The sequence below is a fragment of the Camelina sativa genome, chromosome 17 (genome assembly GCF_030686135.1).
Source record: "Camelina sativa cultivar CO46 ecotype springtype chromosome 17, ASM3068613v1".
Lineage (NCBI taxonomy): Eukaryota > Viridiplantae > Streptophyta > Magnoliopsida > Brassicales > Brassicaceae > Camelina > Camelina sativa.
In genome coordinates, this window is record NC_141896.1 from 10,324,667 (window position 1) to 10,344,083 (window position 19,417).

The window sequence follows — 19,417 nt, forward strand, 5'->3', positions numbered from 1 at the left end:
TGTGTTGCATAGAATTAGAGAACCGCATAAACAAAGCGTTTTAGCAATAAGGACGCGAACCTAACAGAGTTTTAATGACCGCGTTTGATAGTCACATTTTTTTGTTTTACTTGAAAAGTTATTGTTGGTCTCTTAAAAAAAAGTTGAGCTTTCGATGTTATCTTCTTCTTTGAATCGCGTTTTTGTCAGATTCTTTTGTGCATGCGGAAGCCTTCGATTCTAAATCTAAAACCATAACCTCCGACGAAATTTTCTTAGAACGTAGTAAAATATTCACAAGCAAGACGAGACATTCAATTCATAGTCGCAGACTCGCAGTAAGGGGGTAGAAGAAGTGGTGTACAACGTTTGGCATTTGGCGTGTAGCGTGAGGAAAACTAGAAGCTTGTTTGCGGTTAGCCATGTTGAGGCTTGCAAGTAACGGCCCAATGTTTAATGGGTACCAACAGAAGGATTTTTTATGCTTTTTTCTTAAATTATTTAATCATAGCCTTTATGGCTCCCACAAAACATTGAACAGTAGTTAAACTGAAAACGTTGAACAGTAGTTAGCTTGTACGGAATATTTGATAGAAGGAAAAAAAAAAAAAGAACATCTTTCAAGATTAATATAGCAATATATAGTTCTGAAAAATTGTTTATGATTGAGAAAGAAATTAAAGTAAGTGAACAGATTGGATTGTTAGTAAACGTTCTGAAAGCTCAGATTGTAAAAAATTCAACTCTCTTTAAAAGTTTTAATTATTGACAACAATTCTGATAACTTGTTCAAAAGACAAAAAAAATACGTATGGGCCGTGTAAGATAAAAACATTAACATTTTACACGAATTCATCAACGCGATCTTAATTAATTTATCTAATCGCGTTTTTTATAGCGATGACATTCCAAAGTTTCCAAGTAATCATCCCATGTTGACTTACACACACGATTATAAAAAAAAATAAAAACTGTTGCGTAATACTAGTTTTCTTTGTAACTGGACCGTCGTTAAATAAGAAGTGGCGTTTGTGAAGGTGTTTTTATTTTTATTTTTAATAGTAAGATTTAACGGACACAACACACAAACAGTAGAAGAAGAAGACCAAACAAAGTTAACAACACATGCCCAAACTCAATAATTCAGTTATCCAACTAATCTAATCGAGGAGACAAGGGAGAGAGAAAGAGAGAGAATGTGATAAAAAAAAAAAATCATAAGAGAGGAGGACACGTGGAGGTACGTGAAGGAAGTAGCGTGTGGAGAGAGTGATTGGGGGAGAGAGAGAGAAAGGGTTGAGTTGAGTACTCAGATTAAAAAAGACAGCTACCTACTCATCTTCCCATCCCCAATCTATCTACCTACTTTCTCCAGATCTACTCTCTTCTTCTTCTTCTTCTTCCTTTTTTTAACATCTTCCCTAATTTTAGATTTCTAACTTTTTTAATATCTTAATCATCATGCAGTAAACAAAAAAACAGTTAAAAATCTATCTTTAATGATGCAGCAATAAGATTGGGTTAGTGATGTTATAATGACTTGTAATAGACTAATAGTATTGTGGAAAATGTAAAATTATTATTATGATGTAAAGAACCAAAAAGTCAATAACCAAAGAAACCCGTACGATCGATCTACATCTAAAAAGAAAACAAAAAAAAGTTAGGAAACTCAAACTCCCACGTTCATCCTGTGAGTGTACAATCAATTTGTTTTTCTGGTTGTTGTTACAATATTCTTTTAAAAGAATACATCATTTCATTTGTTAGATCAATACTTTTTTTATTAAAAGAAAAACTTTGGTAAGTAATAAAATAATGGTAGTTAGTTATTATAAATAACATTCAAAACGAAAACATTCTACAGGAAAACTCTCTTCCTTCAAAACACAAAAATAAAAACACCAAATTCCCCCTCTTCCTCCATATACATAATAAGATACGTAAAGATAGATAGATCGAAGAAGAAGAGGAAGGAGAGATGGGAAGATCACCATGCTGCGAGAAAGCACACATGAACAAAGGAGCTTGGACTAAAGAAGAAGATCAGCTTCTCGTTGATTACATCCGTAAACACGGTGAAGGTTGCTGGAGATCTCTCCCTCGCGCCGCCGGTACTTATTTATTTTCACTTATACACACATACATGTACACTTATATATTTCTATCCAAATAAAGATTTGATTTTTTTCATTTTAAAATTTTTACCAACTGAACGTGCAGGATTACAGAGATGTGGTAAGAGTTGTAGATTGAGATGGATGAATTATCTAAGACCAGATCTCAAAAGAGGCAATTTCACTGAAGATGAAGACGAACTCATCATCAAGCTCCATAGCTTGCTCGGTAACAAGTCAGTCGTAGTCTCTATAACCATAATTTACAAAACTTTGCTTCAATACCAAAAAAAAAAACATTTTTAAAAAATTCTGAATTTGAGAATTTTGGTGTTGTTGAAGATGGTCATTGATAGCTGGGAGATTACCAGGAAGAACAGACAACGAGATCAAGAACTATTGGAACACTCACATCAAGAGAAAGCTTCTCAGCCGTGGGATCGATCCAAACACTCACCGTCTCATCAACGAATCTGCTGCATCATTAGTTGTATTGCCTCCTCCTCCTCCTCCGTCTTCGTCGTCTCTTCAAAACGATGAGCCTCTGCATCTCGATTTCGCCGGACCGGTTAAACCGGAACCGGTCCTTGGGGAAGAAATCTCTGGTATTCATAATAACAATAATTGCACGAGCAGTGGAACGACGTCGGAGAAAGATTTTGGTAACGAGAACGATTGGGTGCTCAACTTGGAGCTCTCCGTCGGACCAGCAGCGACGAAGAGTTATCATCATCGGTACGAGTCGACGACCCGGAAGGTGAGTGTTGTTGACTCGGCTGAGTCGAATAGACGGTGGGGGTCCGAGTTGTTCGGAGGAAATCAGAGCGATGCGGTGTGTTTGTGTTGTCGGGTTGGGTTGTTTCATAATGAGTCGTGTCGGAATTGTCGTAATTCTGATGTTAGAACCCATTAGTGTTTTTTTTCTTTTCTTTCACATTTGTTATGTACGCATCAAAAAGCAAAAAGATTAGGAGAAAAATTATTTGATGGCAAATGAATAGAGCTGTCTCAAAAAATATAGTTTCAGATTATGGGTAAATCAAAAGAATTATCAAAAAGTTACGTTAATGTATAGTAGTAACTTAATTTTGTTCATTTTTTTACGAGCTCTAAAAAGTAAAATTCAGTCTAATTTTACACATACCAACTAAAAATTTAAGTGAAGGTAGATCTTAATCAAATTAACAAAACCCAAGTGTTTGTATCTCGAGTAATTTCCTTAAAACGTGTAAAAATATGATTCAATGTCAATTATCAAGGATAACAATATTGCATAGTATATAACTAATTCCAACCTACCTATTTTAAAAAGTGTTCCTAACATTAATTAGATTTAGATATTGACCGAGTCATTTCAGCTGATGATGTGCATAGCAACTTTAATGTAGACGCAGAACTATACCTAATTTTTTTTTGGTTTTGGTGTCGTCGCTTTTTGTATGTGTGTGTGTGCTTTTTTTCAGTTCTTGTCCTAAAACTTTTTGCTATATATTCGCATTTCGTTACCCTCAATTTTTTTTAACAGACTACACAAAAGGAACTCTCGTTCAAAAACAACAAAAAAGTCAACGTGCCTTTCACTTGTCTCCGGTTTCAAACTTTTTTATATATCGAGGAATGACGAATGGATCATATAACAACATATTGACATATACTTGCAATTAGATAGCTATAGAATGACGATATAAGTTTTTTATTTATTCCTTTAGAAATGGCGAGTGTAGCATATAACGAAATGACATGTAGAGATTGACAAAATAACTTTCTTGAGAGTTTTTGATATGCTCAAATTTACCCTAGAGCTACTCTCTCAAATTAAGAGATCAATGCAGTATTTAGGGGTCGAATTCCACAAGGACTCAAGACTACACAATAAATTATAGAGTTTTATAATTATGCTAAACAAATTGATTTAAATAAAGATAAGCAATGCAAAAATATTAAATAAAACTGTTGTAAATTCAATGGATCAAAAAGCTAAGCCTAGGGAATTTCTCAGGAAATTATGAAATATTAAATCAATCAATAAATTAGGATTCAAACAATTAAGAACAGATCTAGAACTCTAAACACTTTTGTAAATTAAATCAGTTCTCACTGCAAATAATATCTAAATTTAAAACCAGAAAATCCAAATCTCTTTGTAAAATTCTAGGTTAAAAATCAGCAATAAAATCAGGTTTAGATTGTTCACAAAATTATTAAATCAAATCTCTTTGCAAGAAATAATTTTGCTCATCAAAAGGTTTTATCAGGAAAATCAATTATATTCTCATATCAATTTATTTTCCTAAGGTATTAATTCTAGATGGCCAATCAAGGATTAATATGAAGAACAACCTAAGATGAAGATCTAGAAAGATAAAGAATCCTAAATAGACAGATATAATAATTCATAAAATCCCTGTGAAAAACCCTAAACCTAACAAGCAAACTACTCAGACATAATCAATGAATAACAAAACATGATTCTGAATAATAAGCAATTGAAATTAAAAGAGTAAGGAAGGAGTTTAAGAATTCTTCTCTCAAAGCAGTTCAGATCTCTCTCCCAAAAGCTCTCAAAATCTCACAGGGTTGCAGAAAAAAATAAAACTCTCTAGAATAAAACTTAAGGGTTTGGAAAACCTAAAAACTATATATATATGTCCTAAAACACGTCAGGGACTTATGTTGCAAATATGGAAAACTTTGGGGCAGATTTGTAAATTTTCCAAAACTTGGGTCTTGAGTCGGCAGAGATGAGTGTCGATCGATGCCTCCTATCTTGGTGTCGGTCGATGCTCCTGCTTTCATCCGAGACCAAATTGATTCTTCAAGATTTATGCTCCAAAACATCCAAATTGCTCCATTTTGCTCCTTCCATGCTAAAAACCTGTAAAGACTAAAAAACAATCTAGAAAACAAATCAAAAGACTCTAAAAGACTTCTTATATCATGGTTAAAAACCACAAAAACCATGATATATCAACTCCCCCAGACTTAGCCTTTGCTTGCCCTCAAGCAAAACATAAGCTTAGACATGTGAAAGAGGTTTGAAAACATAGAAACTCATTTTCTTTTCAAAGTAATGCCATGATCATCCAAACTTTAATCCACATGCTTAGCTGATAAATCCAAATCGAACCACCATGTACTTCTCCGTTGACTTTCATAGCATCCCAAATTCAAACCAAATTCCACTACTTCCTCCATTAAGCTTTCATCGGTGAGTCTCATCAATTTGATCAATGTCAAGAACCTTCTAGACTCATTCCCGTACAATACCATAACAAGCAAGACATATCTTTTACCACATGTGGTACTCTTTCTCTCCCCCAGACTTATTCTTTTTATTCTTCCTCAGAGCTTTGCTTTGTTTTTTTTTTGTTTTTTTTTTGTTTTTTTTTCTTTTTTCTTTTCTCAAAGTTGTAGGCGAATAATGGGGTCATCGGTAATTTACCTACCTCTCGCTTCCAAGCTTTATATGATCATTTGACTTAAGAGTAGAATAATGAGGTTACAGGTAATTTACCTACCTCTCTAAACTGATCAAAATCATCTCATCTTTTATTCTTTTTTTTTTAACAAAGCTCTCAGGAAAAATCTTTTAAACTTAAATAAGGGAGAGGAGTACCATTTTCTTTCTGAAGTCTTACTTGTCAGGTATGAACAAGGAGTCAAGCTCTATGAAAATCAATCTCCTTGATGAGGTAAAAAGAAAAGTACAGAAATTACCTCAAGCTTTTATGGATTCTGTCGGAAATTTGGATGTCTCTGGTTCACTGGTCAGCCATTAGATTTTTCATTAGTCGGATTTGTGAATTCAATCTGCAGCATAAATCAACCAAAGCAGTACACTAAAAAGAAAAGTCATAGTTCCCAACAAAATTTTGACTCAATAAAACCATTTTTTTTTTTTTTTCTGAATCTCAAAAACAAAAACGTAGTTAGTAACTGCCTCCCCCAGACTTAAACAACACTGTCCCCAGTGCTATCAAGTATGAGGTTGGCGAATAAAAATAAAAATAAAAAAATAATTCAAAAGAACAAGGAAAAAGAAAAACCTACCAGTGGGTTGCCTCCCACTAAGCGCTTGTTTTCAGTCATTAGCTTGACTGTGTTGGAGCTCATGCATCCGGAGGAGCAAAACATGGCATTGAAGTCCTCTTCATCCAAGGTGGTGTATAAGCTTTAGGTGCATGAGGCTTGCCAATGATGTGAGGAATAGGATCAGTGTGGGATTTAGGGATGGGATTGCTTCTCTTATGCCCTGCAAAATCATCAACAGAAGAAACAAGCGCTCTACGATAATCTCGTGGCTTGGTTAACTGTAAAACAGTTTTTGTAGCTTTGAAGGTCTTATTGATGATAGGAGGAAGTTTAGGAGAAGGAGATGCATACCTTGGCCTTACCTGAGGGCTCTGGAGTGTGGAGTGGGAGACTTTCTGTTTGGGAATAGGTTTCTGACTTGGAGCATCAGTTTTGGAGCTGTTCTGTCTCGGTCGTGGAGGGGTGTCGATCGATACCCTCTTGGTGGCATCGATCGACACTGAGCCTGATGCTCGTGTTGCAGAAACTTTTTCAACAGAAAAAGTCTGTCCATCAATAGTAGAAGCCCTCCTCAGCTTATCCATCTCGAAATTCAAACTCAAACCATCCACATTTAGTGCTATGTGTCCCTTCTTCACATCAATGATGGCACCAGCTGTAGCCAAGAAAGATCTTCCTAAGATGAGAGGATCTTTAGGCTCTTGATCATACTTCAGCACCACAAAGTCAGTGGGAATCATGAAGTTGCCAACCTTAACTGGAATATCCTCTAAAACACCTTCAGGAGTTCTTCGGGAGCGATCAGCCAAGATAAGAGAAATCTGAGTTGGCTTGAATTCTGTCATCCCAAGTCTCACAGCAACAGAATGTGGCATCAAGTTGATGCTAGAGCCAAGGTCACAAAGTGAGTGAGAAAACCTTCCTGTAGAGATAGAGCAATCAAGAACAAAGCTTCCAGGATCTGGTAACTTCTTAGCAGTCCTACATTGAATAATTGCACTCACTTCCTTAGAGACAACCACCTCCTGCTTCTTCTCCTTCTTCCTCTGTGAAGGCTGGTTTAACATAATTGCACTGACATCCTTAGTAAGCAGTGCTCCTTCTTCAGGGCTCAAACCATTGGATACCATTCTCTTTACATAGCGTTTTAGTGGTGGTGAAAGCTTCACTGCATCAATTAAAGGCATCTCAATCATCACCTTGTCCATCATTGCTTTGCATCTAGCTTCCTCCATCTCCTGCTTAGACTTTCTTGGCTTGGGAAAAGGAACCTTAGGCTTGTAGACCCTTTCAACTGTTGGAACCTGAGATTTTGCAGCTTTTGGTTCCGTCTGAGATGAGTGTCGATCGACACCCAGGTGGTGTCGATCGATGCCATCATCTGAAACCGAGAGATTGGCCGATTTTTCTCCTTGTTCTGCAGAAAAAATTTCACCATCATCTTCATCTCTCACTGATATGGCATTGCAAGCATGTCTGGGGTTTGACTCAGTTCTTGCTGGAAGATAATTCTCTTGCCGTTTTACAGACCCAGCAGTCTGTGCAACTTGAACCTCCAGCTTCTTAACATGAACATTTAATGCTTCTATCTTCCCATTCAGCTCAGTGTAGACATTGTCAATTTTCCCATTGAATGTCACTGTCAATTGCTCCTGTCCTTGCAAAAGCTGCTCAAGCATGGCTTCCATTCTACTCTCTGAAGAATTCTTAGGAGGTGGAGACTGATAAGATGAGTTCCCATATGTCCTTGTATAGCCATGGTTCTGTTGTTGCTGCTGATACTCTGGCTTGGAAGTGTAGCCTGAAGAGTTCCCACTGTAAGGCCTATTGCCTTGCTGATTTCCAAACCGCTGTCCTTGATCCCCATACACATAGTTCACATCTTCCTCTTGGTGTCCTTGATCAGGTTCTGGCTCATATGTCTCAACCTCAGCAGCAAAATGAACAGATTTCTTTCCTATAAGGAGATTATGCACTGAATCCAGCTTAGCATTAACAGAAGCTAACTGGTTTGAATCAAATCCTCCATGCAATCTCTTCCTTTCAGCATCTGCTCTCTTAGTACTATTGCTAGCAGCTAAATTCTCAATCAAAACTTCAGCATCTTCTAGAAATCTTGTCTTGAAGTTCCCATGACTTGCAGCATCCAAAGCTAACTGATACTTCCAGTCACACCCTCTGAAGAAGATACTCAACAGTTGTACCCTTGAAAAACCATGGTGTGGACAATCCCTCTGATAAGCTTTGAATCTCACCCAAGCTGCCTTGAAAGCTTCATCTGGTCTTTGCTTGAAAGTGGATAGCTTGACTCTCAACTCATCTGACATTGCATCATCATAAAAATGGTTTAGGAAGGCCACCTTGACATCACGCCAGCTTGTCAATGATCCAGCAGGCAGCTGTTTCAACCACTGAGATGCCTCTCCCGCAAGTGAGTAAGGGAAGAGTTTGCAGAAGATGTAGTCCTCAGTCACCCCATTAGCCTTGATGCTAGTCACCAGATCCTCAAAATGCTCAATATGGTCCAGAGGCTTCTCATTGGGCAAAGCAGAGAAAGGTCTCTGCCCAACTAGTTGAAAGTACGCAGGCTTCAACTCAAAATCATTCCTCTGAAAAGGGGGAGGAACAATAGCAGACCGGTTCTCATACACCAGATCAGCCCTATTGTAGTCAGCAATGGTCCTGATCAAGTCCCGGTTGTTCTCCTGTCTTCGAACTGGGTTCTGTACGTGGTTGGCAGCTCCACGCACGTCTGCAGGTGGGTGTCGATCGATGCCACCTGGTTGGTGTCGATCGACACCGTCGACACCATCAGCTGGTTCGTCGACAACAGCAATTTCAGCAATCACATTGCCCTCAGCATCAATCTTTTGGCCCTGCTCATTGCGCAAGTGGCCCTCTTGATCCCTCAAAGCACCATCCTCATCTCGCATCAGAATGATTGGGTTAACCATCTTCAGAGATTTGGCTGCTTTTCGGTTCTCACGCTCAAGTTTTCCCAACTCATGGTTTGAAAGCTTCAGAATTGGACCAGTCTTGTTGCTCCTTGTGTTAGGCTTATTAGGCATACACCTGAAACACACAAGAGAGAAGAAAACAAAAGCGTGTTAGTTTGAAAATAAAAAGAAAAAATCTAGACAAAATCAAAAACTCAAATCTAATGGTAGATCAAAGAGTCCCCGGCAACGGCGCCAAAATTTGATATGCTCAAATTTACCCTAGAGCTACTCTCTCAAATTAAGAGATCAATGCAGTACTTAGGGGTCGAATTCCACAAGGACTCAAGACTACACAATAAATTATAGAGTTTTATAATTATGCTAAACAAATTGATTTAAATAAAGATAAGCAATGCAAAAATATTAAATAAAACTGTTGTAAATTCAATGGATCAAAAAGCTAAGCCTAGGGAATTTCTCAGGAAATTATGAAATATTAAATCAATCAATAAATTAGGATTCAAACAATTAAGAACAGATCTAGAACTCTAAACACTTTTGTAAATTAAATCAGTTCTCACTGCAAATAATATCTAAATTTAAAACCAGAAAATCCAAATCTCTTTGTAAAATTCTAGGTTAAAAATCAGCAATAAAATCAGGTTTAGATTGTTCACAAAATTATTAAATCAAATCTCTTTGCAAGAAATAATTTTGCTCATCAAAAGGTTTTATCAGGAAAATCAATTATATTCTCATATCAATTTATTTTCCTAAGGTATTAATTCTAGATGGCCAATCAAGGATTAATATGAAGAACAACCTAAGATGAAGATCTAGAAAGATAAAGAATCCTAAATAGACAGATATAATAATTCATAAAATCCCTGTGAAAAACCCTAAACCTAACAAGCAAACTACTCAGACATAATCAATGAATAACAAAACATGATTCTGAATAATAAGCAATTGAAATTAAAAGAGTAAGGAAGGAGTTTAAGAATTCTTCTCTCAAAGCAGTTCAGATCTCTCTCCCAAAAGCTCTCAAAATCTCACAGGGTTGCAGAAAAAAATAAAACTCTCTAGAATAAAACTTAAGGGTTTGGAAAACCTAAAAACTATATATATATGTCCTAAAACACGTCAGGGACTTATGTTGCAAATATGGAAAACTTTGGGGCAGATTTGTAAATTTTCCAAAACTTGGGTCTTGAGTCGGCAGAGATGAGTGTCGATCGATGCCTCCTATCTTGGTGTCGGTCGATGCTCCTGCTTTCATCCGAGACCAAATTGATTCTTCAAGATTTATGCTCCAAAACATCCAAATTGCTCCATTTTGCTCTTTCCATGCTAAAAACCTGTAAAGACTAAAAAACAATCTAGAAAACAAATCAAAAGACTCTAAAAGACTTCTTATATCATGGTTAAAAACCACAAAAACCATGATATATCAACTTTCTTTAAAAAGATAACTAAGATCTCGTTTACGTAATGGATACCAACACATTAATGGATCCTTAGTCAGCAATAATTAAAAAAATTCGAAATTTTACACATATTAAGCTTTTAGATGAAGCACGTTATCGTTTTTTTTGTTCCTTTTACTTTTCGTTTGAGTTATTGTATAGTTGTTGTTATGATTATAAATTTCTATATTAACAAAATAATCGTCACCATTATCTTAAGCTTTTAGAGTGGACTGTGGACATCAGGTAACGTGCCAGCTCCAATCTGGTTTCAGCATGTGGTTTCCTTAAACCAACTTTTTTTTTTTTAATTTAAAAGAAATGATATATAATGAAATCGACGTTTAGGTTCTTTTAGGTAGAATCTCACCTAAAAGCTGGTTTATTAACAATATGTATATGTGCGATTACGTTTTACAGATATCAAATACCGAATTATCATGTGCATCTAGAGACAAAATCTTATTCCATTTTTTGAGCCATTTAATCCTTCTTAATTATATGTCGTGTAAAAGCCCTTTTTATGAGTGTTGGTGGAATTAAACCTTTTTTTTTTGTTATACACAATTATATGATTAAATAGCATTGTTTGAGAAAAATCATAAATAAATAATCATAATTATGTAACAATTTTTCTAGAAAAAAAAGATGTATAAAACAAATACTATAATTTTTATAAGAAAAGACTACATATATAAATCAAAAAATTTGTACAAAAAGTTGTACGTTGCCAGTAGTAAATAAATAATGATTCTCGGATTCACAATTCAATAACTTATACGGAAGAATTATTTCTATTTTCTTAGCTTATTTGAAAAACAAAATTATTCCCAAACGAGGCCAAAGGTCAAGAATATAAGCAGGTGAGATGGGGTAGAAGATAGATAAAAACAACATGTGAGATGTTGGGTGGTAGGTAACCGAATCTATGATCAATGAATAATGGAAAAAGGGATAATACTTAGAAAAACAAAATATTTTATATAACGAGAAACTATATATAAATAAAAATGAGTGGAATATTAATGATAGAACGAGTTAATAGGAGAAAAGGTGATGATGTTGCACATGTAAGTTAGCTAAGATTGAATCGCATGATGATATTTTTAGCCAGCCATGCACTAGCTAGTGTATGTTTCCTTATTTGTTTTATAGCAATCTATACGTAAACTTGTTACATTTATTTTACGCATAGTGTAAAAAATGCAATCCTTCTTTTTTTGGTTTAACCTAACGGCACTGAACAACCTGTTAGGCGCAAAAGTTGTCAATCTTTCAAAATGTTAAGCTAGTAGTAAATTACTAAATTTAGTATGTATATGGAAATAGTATAATTTTTTTTTTTTTTTTTTATGGGTAAGTGTCAAGTAAAACGTAAATGTAAATGTATGAAGAACATATCGTTGAAGCGTTGAGAAAAGAAAACTTAATTAACGAGAAGGACATAGTTGAAACCGTGATGGATATATTTCATCACTCTTTTTTGTCTTTGTTGTGTATGTTTTTGTTTTTGGTCAGAAGGATAATTTCATCATTCTACAATATATGTATATTAATAGAAAATAAAACCATCGATCATTATATATGTGTCAATGTGTCATGTAGTAAGTAATAAATGTTGTGTAACATAAATGTTTTCCCGAAGAAAACTTATGAATTACACCAAACTATGAAACTAACTCGTTTACACACTTCTACTGACTATTAGTACTATATAACAGTGTATAATATTTCTGTAAAAATCTACCAACTAAATGGGATTGGGTATTGGATAAGTTGGGTCACGAGACTCAAGAAGAAGACTCGCGGAGTCAGGAAAGGAAATGCAAACCTAGAATTAAATAAGGGAGGGGGCCATCACCTGACAAAACTTAACCGATTTCATTTTTGCATGGCTCAGAATCTCTCTTCCTTCTTCATTCATTCATTCATTATCTCAATTGGTCCCATACCTCCATGTTATTTTCAATTATTACATATCCTTCTATTTTAAAAATTCGTCTGGCCCTCACACAACATATACTACTTATATATATTTTTTAGATATTTTTCGTCTTTTCATTGTCCAAGTTCATCAAAACTCGTTCTCCGCCATAATCACATGCATACTAGTCTAATCCATTTTGGTTTGTAATTAGGATGAATAAAGGGAGAAAAATTGTACAAATTATCTATGCATTTTTTTTAATACCAATACTCATTCAATTTTTTTTTAAGATAAACTGTATTAGAAACTTTTAGAAAAAAAATTCAAATAATATAATCGTAAACAGAGGAAGTAAGTTACATACATGTCAACCATTTCGTGTTAGCCAATTCGCATGTCATTGGCAAAAAAGCCCATTGGGTTGGTAAACTAATATAAATATAGGCCCAAACAATCCGAATCACAAAATTCATTATCATATTCTAATCACGAAATTCATAACATAAACATAATCAAAATCATACCACATAATAGCTAAAACGATAATGTTTCTGTATTCAAAGTTTTCAAACCCCTAACGCTAAATTCACTGACTCTCCTTCTTCTTCTTCCTCTGCATCTGTAATCACAACGACAACAACAAAACCCTAATTTTTTAATCACAATATTTCATCTTATTGCCTCACTCACAAGTCACAAGACTCACAACCAACTTAAAATTAGGGTTTTATCTTATCCATTTCTCTCTTCTTCAGAGTTTTAAGACAAAAATGCTCAAAGAAGATTCCATGACGGAACGTTCAATCCCTCTTCTCTCCTCCACTCCGGCTTAAACCTTCTTTTCTCCCCAGAGGGTTTTAATTAACACCTCCGACCCAAAAAAAACCCTATCATCATCGTCTCCGTTTAGTTTCTCTTTATAAACCTATTCAATGCCGCAGATTACTACAACTTGTTTCTCTACGCCCACTGCTACTTTCTCAGCGTATTTGTACCATAACCGTATCCCTAATTTGGTTCCGTCGGTTCAATTCTCAATTAAAGATAGTGGAACTCGAACTTGGGTTAAACGAACCGGTACAAGATCCAAATGGTTCAATTCAAGCTCCCTTACGGCGGTGGCGGCATCAGCGGAAGAGAAAGATTCTCCGACTAAGTCCACCAGAACGAATCGTAGATCTAACGGCGGTGGAGGATTGATTCGTAATCCAGATTTGTTGAAAATCCCAGGAGTTGGTCCAAGGAACCAGAGAAAGCTCGTTGAAAATGGAATCCAAGGTGTTGCTGAGCTCAAACAATTATACAAAGATAAGGTAATGTATCTATGTATAATGTATTGAAAAAATTTGAAAGCTTTCAATTGAAATGTTAAACCTTTACATGGGTCTCTCAGTTTTGGGAAGCTAGTCAGAAAATGGTAGAGTATCTTCAAAGCTCTGTTGGGATTAAGCATCGGAACCACGCCGAGAGTATAACAACGTTCATCAAACAAAGCGTGGACGAAGAAGAACTTAAAGATTCTTCTGAGACTAATAAGCCTAAGAGACGTTTGACGTTCTGTGTTGAAGGAAACATTAGTGTTGGCAAGACAACGTTTCTACAGAGGATAGCTAATGAGACCATTGAGCTACGTGACTTAGTTGAGATTGTTCCTGAACCTATTGACAAATGGCAGGATGTTGGACCTGATCATTTCAATATCTTAGATGCTTTCTACGCTGAGCCTGAGAGGTATGCTTATACTTTCCAGAACTATGTGTTTGTCACTAGGCTAATGCAGGAGAAAGAATCTTCCTCTGGTGTCAAACCTCTTAGGTTGATGGAGCGTTCTGTGTTTAGTGACCGTATGGTTTTCGTGCGAGCTGTTCATGAAGCGAAATGGATGAATGAGATGGAGATTAGCATTTACGATTCTTGGTTCGATCCTGTCGTTTCTTGTTTGCCAGGACTTGTTCCTGATGGGTTTATCTACTTGAGGGCTAGTCCTGACACTTGTCATAAGCGGATGATGTTAAGGAAACGAGAGGAAGAAGGTGGGGTGTCGTTAAAGTACCTTCAGGATCTTCATGAGAAGCATGAGAGCTGGCTCCTTCCGTTTGAGAGTGGGAACCATGGTACGTTCTCTGTTAGTAAACCGCCTCTTCATATGGACAATGCACTTCATCCTGATATAAGGGACCGCGTGTTTTACTTGGAAGGAAACCATATGCATTCTAGCATCCAGAAGGTAAATTAAGTCTCTAGTGCTTATAATGGATTCTAGAGATAATATTTGCTTAGACTGCTTGATTGGTTTCGCAGGTCCCTGCATTGGTGCTTGACTGTGAACCCAATATCGACTTTAGCAGAGACATTGAAGCAAAGAGACAGTGAGTTTTCAGTTACATTTACTCAAACTAACTCTTACCAAGTTTCCCAATCCTTACTCAAACAGTTTTCTCTTAATTGGTTTTTCTTTATCAAAAGGTATGCACGCCAGGTTGCAGAGTTCTTTGAATTTGTGAAACAGAAGCAAGAAACATCACCAGAAAAAGGCAATGGAAGCGACTCAACCCCACCGCAGTTGTTGATGCCACATAATGGAGGTCTTTGGATACCATCAGACGGTAATCATTTCCCTGGAGCTGCCCTACAGTCTTTAGATTTAAGAAAGGCGATGTCTCTCATGACCAGATCACCGTCCTCATGATTTTCATTTTCGCCACCATCCCCTGATCCTGATTTTGCTCGGCTTAAGGATCCCTGGACCTGGAGATTGATTTTATGAATGTAGTAGGTAATCTATCTATCACTAGGCAAAGTTTTGTTGTTTAGAAATATCTATCATCGATGAAGCTTGTGATGAATCTAGTGCTGCTTTTGTACTCTTGAGATGTAAAAAGAAAAAAGATCGTTTTAAGTCGTGCTGTTACATGTGTTGCAAGGTGATTGCTCTTACTGATAATCCCAAAATGTTGGCTTCTCATCTCTTTTGTTCATCTGTAGTGTTGTATCCTACAAAGTTAACAAACTAGTGGTTATTTACTTGATTAAGCAAACCCTTAATTTTACTAAATCAGTATAGACTATAGAGTGATTATTATAAGAATGTAAGGAGAAAAATATGAGGTAAAGTGGTAAACAGACCAAAGAAAGAAGAATATGAATTATGTGATTAAAACAAAGGGTAAAGGTTATCACTTGTCAAATTATCATATCCCCACTAGGCCACACTAGAAGAAGAAAAAAGAACGATAATACAAATTACGTGAAACTAACAAAATTTTAGGCCGCAAAGAATGGACGAACAAATTAACAAGTCCAAGAATAAGATCTCTTAATGACAGGTTTGATCTGTTTATCTTCTTCCAATGAGATCATTCCAAGATGAGAAGGATCTTCCAACAACATCTTGGCTACCAAGTAACCGGCGATTGACCATGTCTGAAACTTCCTCGCCTGTTTTCCTATGAACCTTCCTGATCTGCCATCGTAGTACTCAGGCCAACCGTCCTTCAAAAGCCGTGCTTCTGTCAGGTCTATTGCCCGCTTCGCTATCTGCGGCCTTCCAGTCTTTATGCACGCAGCTGTTAATAGCCACAACAACACTGCCCCCGAGAAAAACAAGAACAATGATTAGCCAGCCGTACATAAAGTAAATAGTACTACTAATCAATTTATACAAGTAGGGAATTTTGACTAATGAAAAACACTTTCGGCAAAGACGATTTATGCATTATTTTTTCTTCTACAATGATTTTGTTTCCAACTTTTAAAAAGCATAAATGTAATTTGAAAAACAAACACATTCCTTTTTTTTTAAATATTGTCACTATAAAAATTTGGTTTAGTTGAAACATATAATAATTTCAAGAAAGAATAGAAAAGAGAATTCACCTGGCCAAGAACCTCCGTTATGGTAACTCCAACGAGTATTCTTAGGGTCACAACCAGTAACAATCCTCCATTCATGGCTTTCAATCGCCGGATGACAAATCTTAACCGGCATCTCACCAACCAGCTCCTCCCACCGTTCCTCAATCAAGTCCATGATCGCAGCCGACTGCTCAGGGGTAGCTAACGAACCAAGAATCGCTACACAGTTACCAAGAGCAAACCACCTGAAATCCATACGAGCTGGACTAACGTTTCCAATGAAGTAACCGCCACGTAAAGGCATGAAATCAAACACCCACTCAGGGATCGAGTCAGGGATAACGTTGAACTTGTTGACCGCCGTGTGCGAGTACTCCTCTGTTTTGTAACGGTAGATGTCATTAAGCTGCTGGAAATCAAGCCAGAAATAGCTTCTCATGTGGAAGCTAAGCGCGTGCAGCCTCTTCACTATCCTCTCCATGAACTCTTTCCCTTCCGTGTCGTGTTTTAGCATCGACATTGCTGATCGTAAAGCCATGAAGAATAGAGCTTGGATCTCTATCGGATACCCGTAAACCCCCTACGCAAGTTTCACTTCGTTAAACACTAATTCTGTATAATTCATACAAAGTTACAACCCTAATTAGTTATTTACCATTCTTCGATCAACCATGGAACAGCCGTCAGCGCAAAGCAGTGTGGGGAAAGTATCAAAGCCTTCGGAGAGACAAAGAGAGAGAATGAGTCTCATTCCTTTTTGACATTCAGATGTGTCAGCTAGTGAAGTGTCTCCAGTGGACTTTGTATAGGCTCTGAGGAGAATGATCCACCAAAAACCAGAGTCAACAGGAGCAACTCTTCCAATAGCGCTCTCTCCAAAGTCAGCAATGACAGTGTCTGTTTTCTTGATCGGGTCGTGAAGGATCTTGAAGCTAGCGGGCATGGCGCCTTCGCCAAGCTTGAACCTGTCGATCTTTTTCTCTCTTCCTTGGATTTGAATTGTCTTGAGGAGGAAGTTCTTGACTATGTCTGGCTCTCCGTTCATGAGGAAAGCTAGTGCACTTGGAACAAAGTCTCTTACAAACACCTAACCAATATTTTCACATTTTCCAACAATGCTTTAGGGTAAAAACAGAGGAAGTTTTTATTATGAAACACAAAAACAATACAAAAGTGGAAAAACCAAACCTGATCATAGTTCAGGACTTCCTCAGAAGCATGATCATAAGCAGCAATAGTACCAACGGGTTGGCCACGAAAATAAACCAACGATCGTCTCAAAGCATCCCAAGCCTCAGCAAGCATAGGATGAGGCTCAAACGAGTTTCTAGACGAAGACGATGCTGGAGTTTCGCACCGCGACCTGTCTCCGGGAGAATTAACGGGTTCAAAGATTCCCATTTCGCTGAACGACCTCTCATCGAACGATCTTTTCCGTTCGATATTTAGCCTCGGCCGGTCAAGTAGCCGTGATATGTCGTCTAGCTCTGAGATAGAGCTTGAAGAGTTTACTGCTTCCATTGGTATTATTATAGATCTGGTATAAAAGGATATAACTATACATTAATGAAAACGTCTTTTTTTTTTTGTTTTATGGAAATGATGATTAACGTAAAAATTGGACTTATCTAAGATAAAAAAGTAATTAAAACATTAGTAATCTTCATAAGTACTGTTCTTAAGGATGTAACAAAGAAAAAGAATCGTACATGTATCGTGGAAGCTTAGATCTGAGAAGGTTAAAGATAAACACATAAAAATAAAACGGACCTTAATTACGACGGTGTAGAAATGTGTGTGAGAGAGAGAAGAAGAGAGAAAAAAGGAAAACGTAAGGAAGAGAACAAATATATATAGAAGGAAGGAAGATGAAAGATGACGAACGTGGAAAGTCTCTCGTTTGTTGTTTTCTTCTTTCTCTCTCGTTCATTGACTGTGGTAATGGTGGGAGACAAAGCTAGTGGCTTTGGTCGTTAGCGAGAAGATGATTGGAGCGTGGTGTTCACGAGAAGGAAACGACATCGTTCTTTTCTTGAGTTCTGACATGTATTTAATTTGGCTTAAGATGAATCGATTGGGTCATTGGACTTTTCGCCGGTTCGATTGGCTTTTCTTGATTTCTGTTTCGTTTATTTTACATTTTCCGATAGGTTGACCAATGGGCGATTGGCATAGTCTTTGTCGGAGTTCAGTATCCATCACTTATCTATTCGGATTTTAAAGTATCGGGCAAGTTGCATGCAGTTTGTATCTTTACCTTTTTCTTTTTTTTGGTATCAATCATAAGTGTTTGTATTTTTCACTTGTATAAAACCATGTATTATATGTGTATAGGAGACCAGAACCTGTTTGGTAAAGAAAGAAGTATATGCGGAGAATAAATTTTGGTGGCGTTGAATTGGCGTTTTCCAAATTTAGGCAAGACATTAATATGTCATTAGTTGGTCTAGTTTTTCTCTTTTTCTTCTCTTACTGTTTGTTGATCAAGGATTCAAGATGATGATAGTAAATTTGCATGAATACAAAAAAAACTTTAGCTACCATATAAATCCACGTATCAGTTGTCTAGTGTACACTTAAAATGCGTTCCAAAGAAAACTGTGTACGTTATATATCAATCCAGGCGGTATTGCGTAATTAAACTGATATAGTTGACAATACTTTTGCATTGCAAGTTGAGATATTTTATCAACTTGGATTTGGCAAAAAAAGAAAACACATGTAATGGTCATATGTTTGTTTCTCTAAATTCGGACTTCTAGTTTGTTTATGGTGGCTTATGGTGGCCAAAACTTACAACCGATGGCTTGTTGTGGCCAAAATTTACCCGTGAATCTTCTGAAATTTGACATTAGAATGATTTGCAAGAAAATTATATTCCATCAAAGATTTTAGGCCAGGTAATATAATTTTAACTTTTGTTTTTTGAGATTTTGGTTTTTTAGATTCTTTTCAAATTGTTTAGGTTTTTTTTCTTTCTAAAATATAATTTTGTTAAACTGTAAAATCAAATACAAATTATCGATCTATGAAAAAATATTAACTTTATGGGATAAGGAGGGAACGAATGTTCCATACTATTCAAATGTCTCTTGTATTATC

General features: G+C 36.5%; 3 protein-coding genes across 4 annotated transcripts; 2 read left to right on the top strand and 1 right to left on the bottom strand.

Annotated features, from left to right (window-relative positions):
- The first annotated feature begins 1,147 nt into the window (after positions 1-1,147).
- On the top strand, positions 1,148-3,030 carry LOC104756609 (transcription factor MYB3). Its single transcript, XM_010479220.3, has 3 exons — positions 1,148-2,093; positions 2,203-2,332; positions 2,439-3,030. The coding sequence occupies exons 1-3, from the start codon at positions 1,961-1,963 to the stop codon at positions 3,007-3,009; spliced, it is 834 nt and encodes a 277-aa protein (XP_010477522.1). The 5' UTR covers positions 1,148-1,960; the 3' UTR covers positions 3,010-3,030.
- Positions 3,031-12,924: 9,894 nt separating this feature from the next.
- On the top strand, positions 12,925-15,425 carry LOC104756611 (uncharacterized). Its single transcript, XM_010479221.2, has 4 exons — positions 12,925-13,773; positions 13,854-14,687; positions 14,762-14,829; positions 14,927-15,425. The coding sequence occupies exons 1-4, from the start codon at positions 13,393-13,395 to the stop codon at positions 15,147-15,149; spliced, it is 1,506 nt and encodes a 501-aa protein (XP_010477523.1). The 5' UTR covers positions 12,925-13,392; the 3' UTR covers positions 15,150-15,425.
- A 165-nt stretch (positions 15,426-15,590) lies between these two features.
- Positions 15,591-18,338, bottom strand: LOC104756612 (putative alkaline/neutral invertase D). Of its 2 annotated transcripts, none has more exons than XM_010479223.3 (5): positions 18,086-18,338; positions 17,504-17,852; positions 16,971-17,402; positions 16,337-16,895; positions 15,591-16,047 (listed from the first exon to the last, which is right to left on the bottom strand). In XM_010479223.3, exons 2-5 carry the CDS (start codon positions 17,834-17,836, stop codon positions 15,752-15,754), a joined length of 1,620 nt encoding a protein of 539 aa, XP_010477525.1. In that variant the 5' UTR covers positions 17,837-17,852; positions 18,086-18,338; the 3' UTR covers positions 15,591-15,751. The 2 variants fall into 2 exon arrangements, with proteins under 2 accessions (XP_010477525.1, XP_010477524.1); XM_010479222.3 differs by having other exon boundaries at positions 18,025-18,258.
- Between the last annotated feature and the right edge of the window lie 1,079 nt (positions 18,339-19,417).

Bases quoted from the DNA above. Each gene is read 5' to 3' on its own strand.
- LOC104756609 (XM_010479220.3), top strand. From the start codon at position 1,961: ATGGGAAGATCACCATGCTGCGAGAAAGCACACATGAACAAAGGAGCT. The intron at 2,094-2,202 runs GTACTTATTTAT...CTGAACGTGCAG, and splicing joins ATCTCTCCCTCGCGCCGCCG to GATTACAGAGATGTGGTAAG. The intron at 2,333-2,438 runs GTCAGTCGTAGT...GTGTTGTTGAAG, and splicing joins CATAGCTTGCTCGGTAACAA to ATGGTCATTGATAGCTGGGA.
- LOC104756611 (XM_010479221.2), top strand. From the start codon at position 13,393: ATGCCGCAGATTACTACAACTTGTTTCTCTACGCCCACTGCTACTTTC. The intron at 13,774-13,853 runs GTAATGTATCTA...TGGGTCTCTCAG, and splicing joins AACAATTATACAAAGATAAG to TTTTGGGAAGCTAGTCAGAA. The intron at 14,688-14,761 runs GTAAATTAAGTC...TTGGTTTCGCAG, and splicing joins TGCATTCTAGCATCCAGAAG to GTCCCTGCATTGGTGCTTGA.
- LOC104756612 (XM_010479223.3), bottom strand. From the start codon at position 17,836: ATGGAAGCAGTAAACTCTTCAAGCTCTATCTCAGAGCTAGACGACATA. The intron at 17,403-17,503 runs GTTTGGTTTTTC...AATATTGGTTAG, and splicing joins AAGTCCTGAACTATGATCAG to GTGTTTGTAAGAGACTTTGT. The intron at 16,896-16,970 runs GTAAATAACTAA...AAACTTGCGTAG, and splicing joins CCATGGTTGATCGAAGAATG to GGGGTTTACGGGTATCCGAT.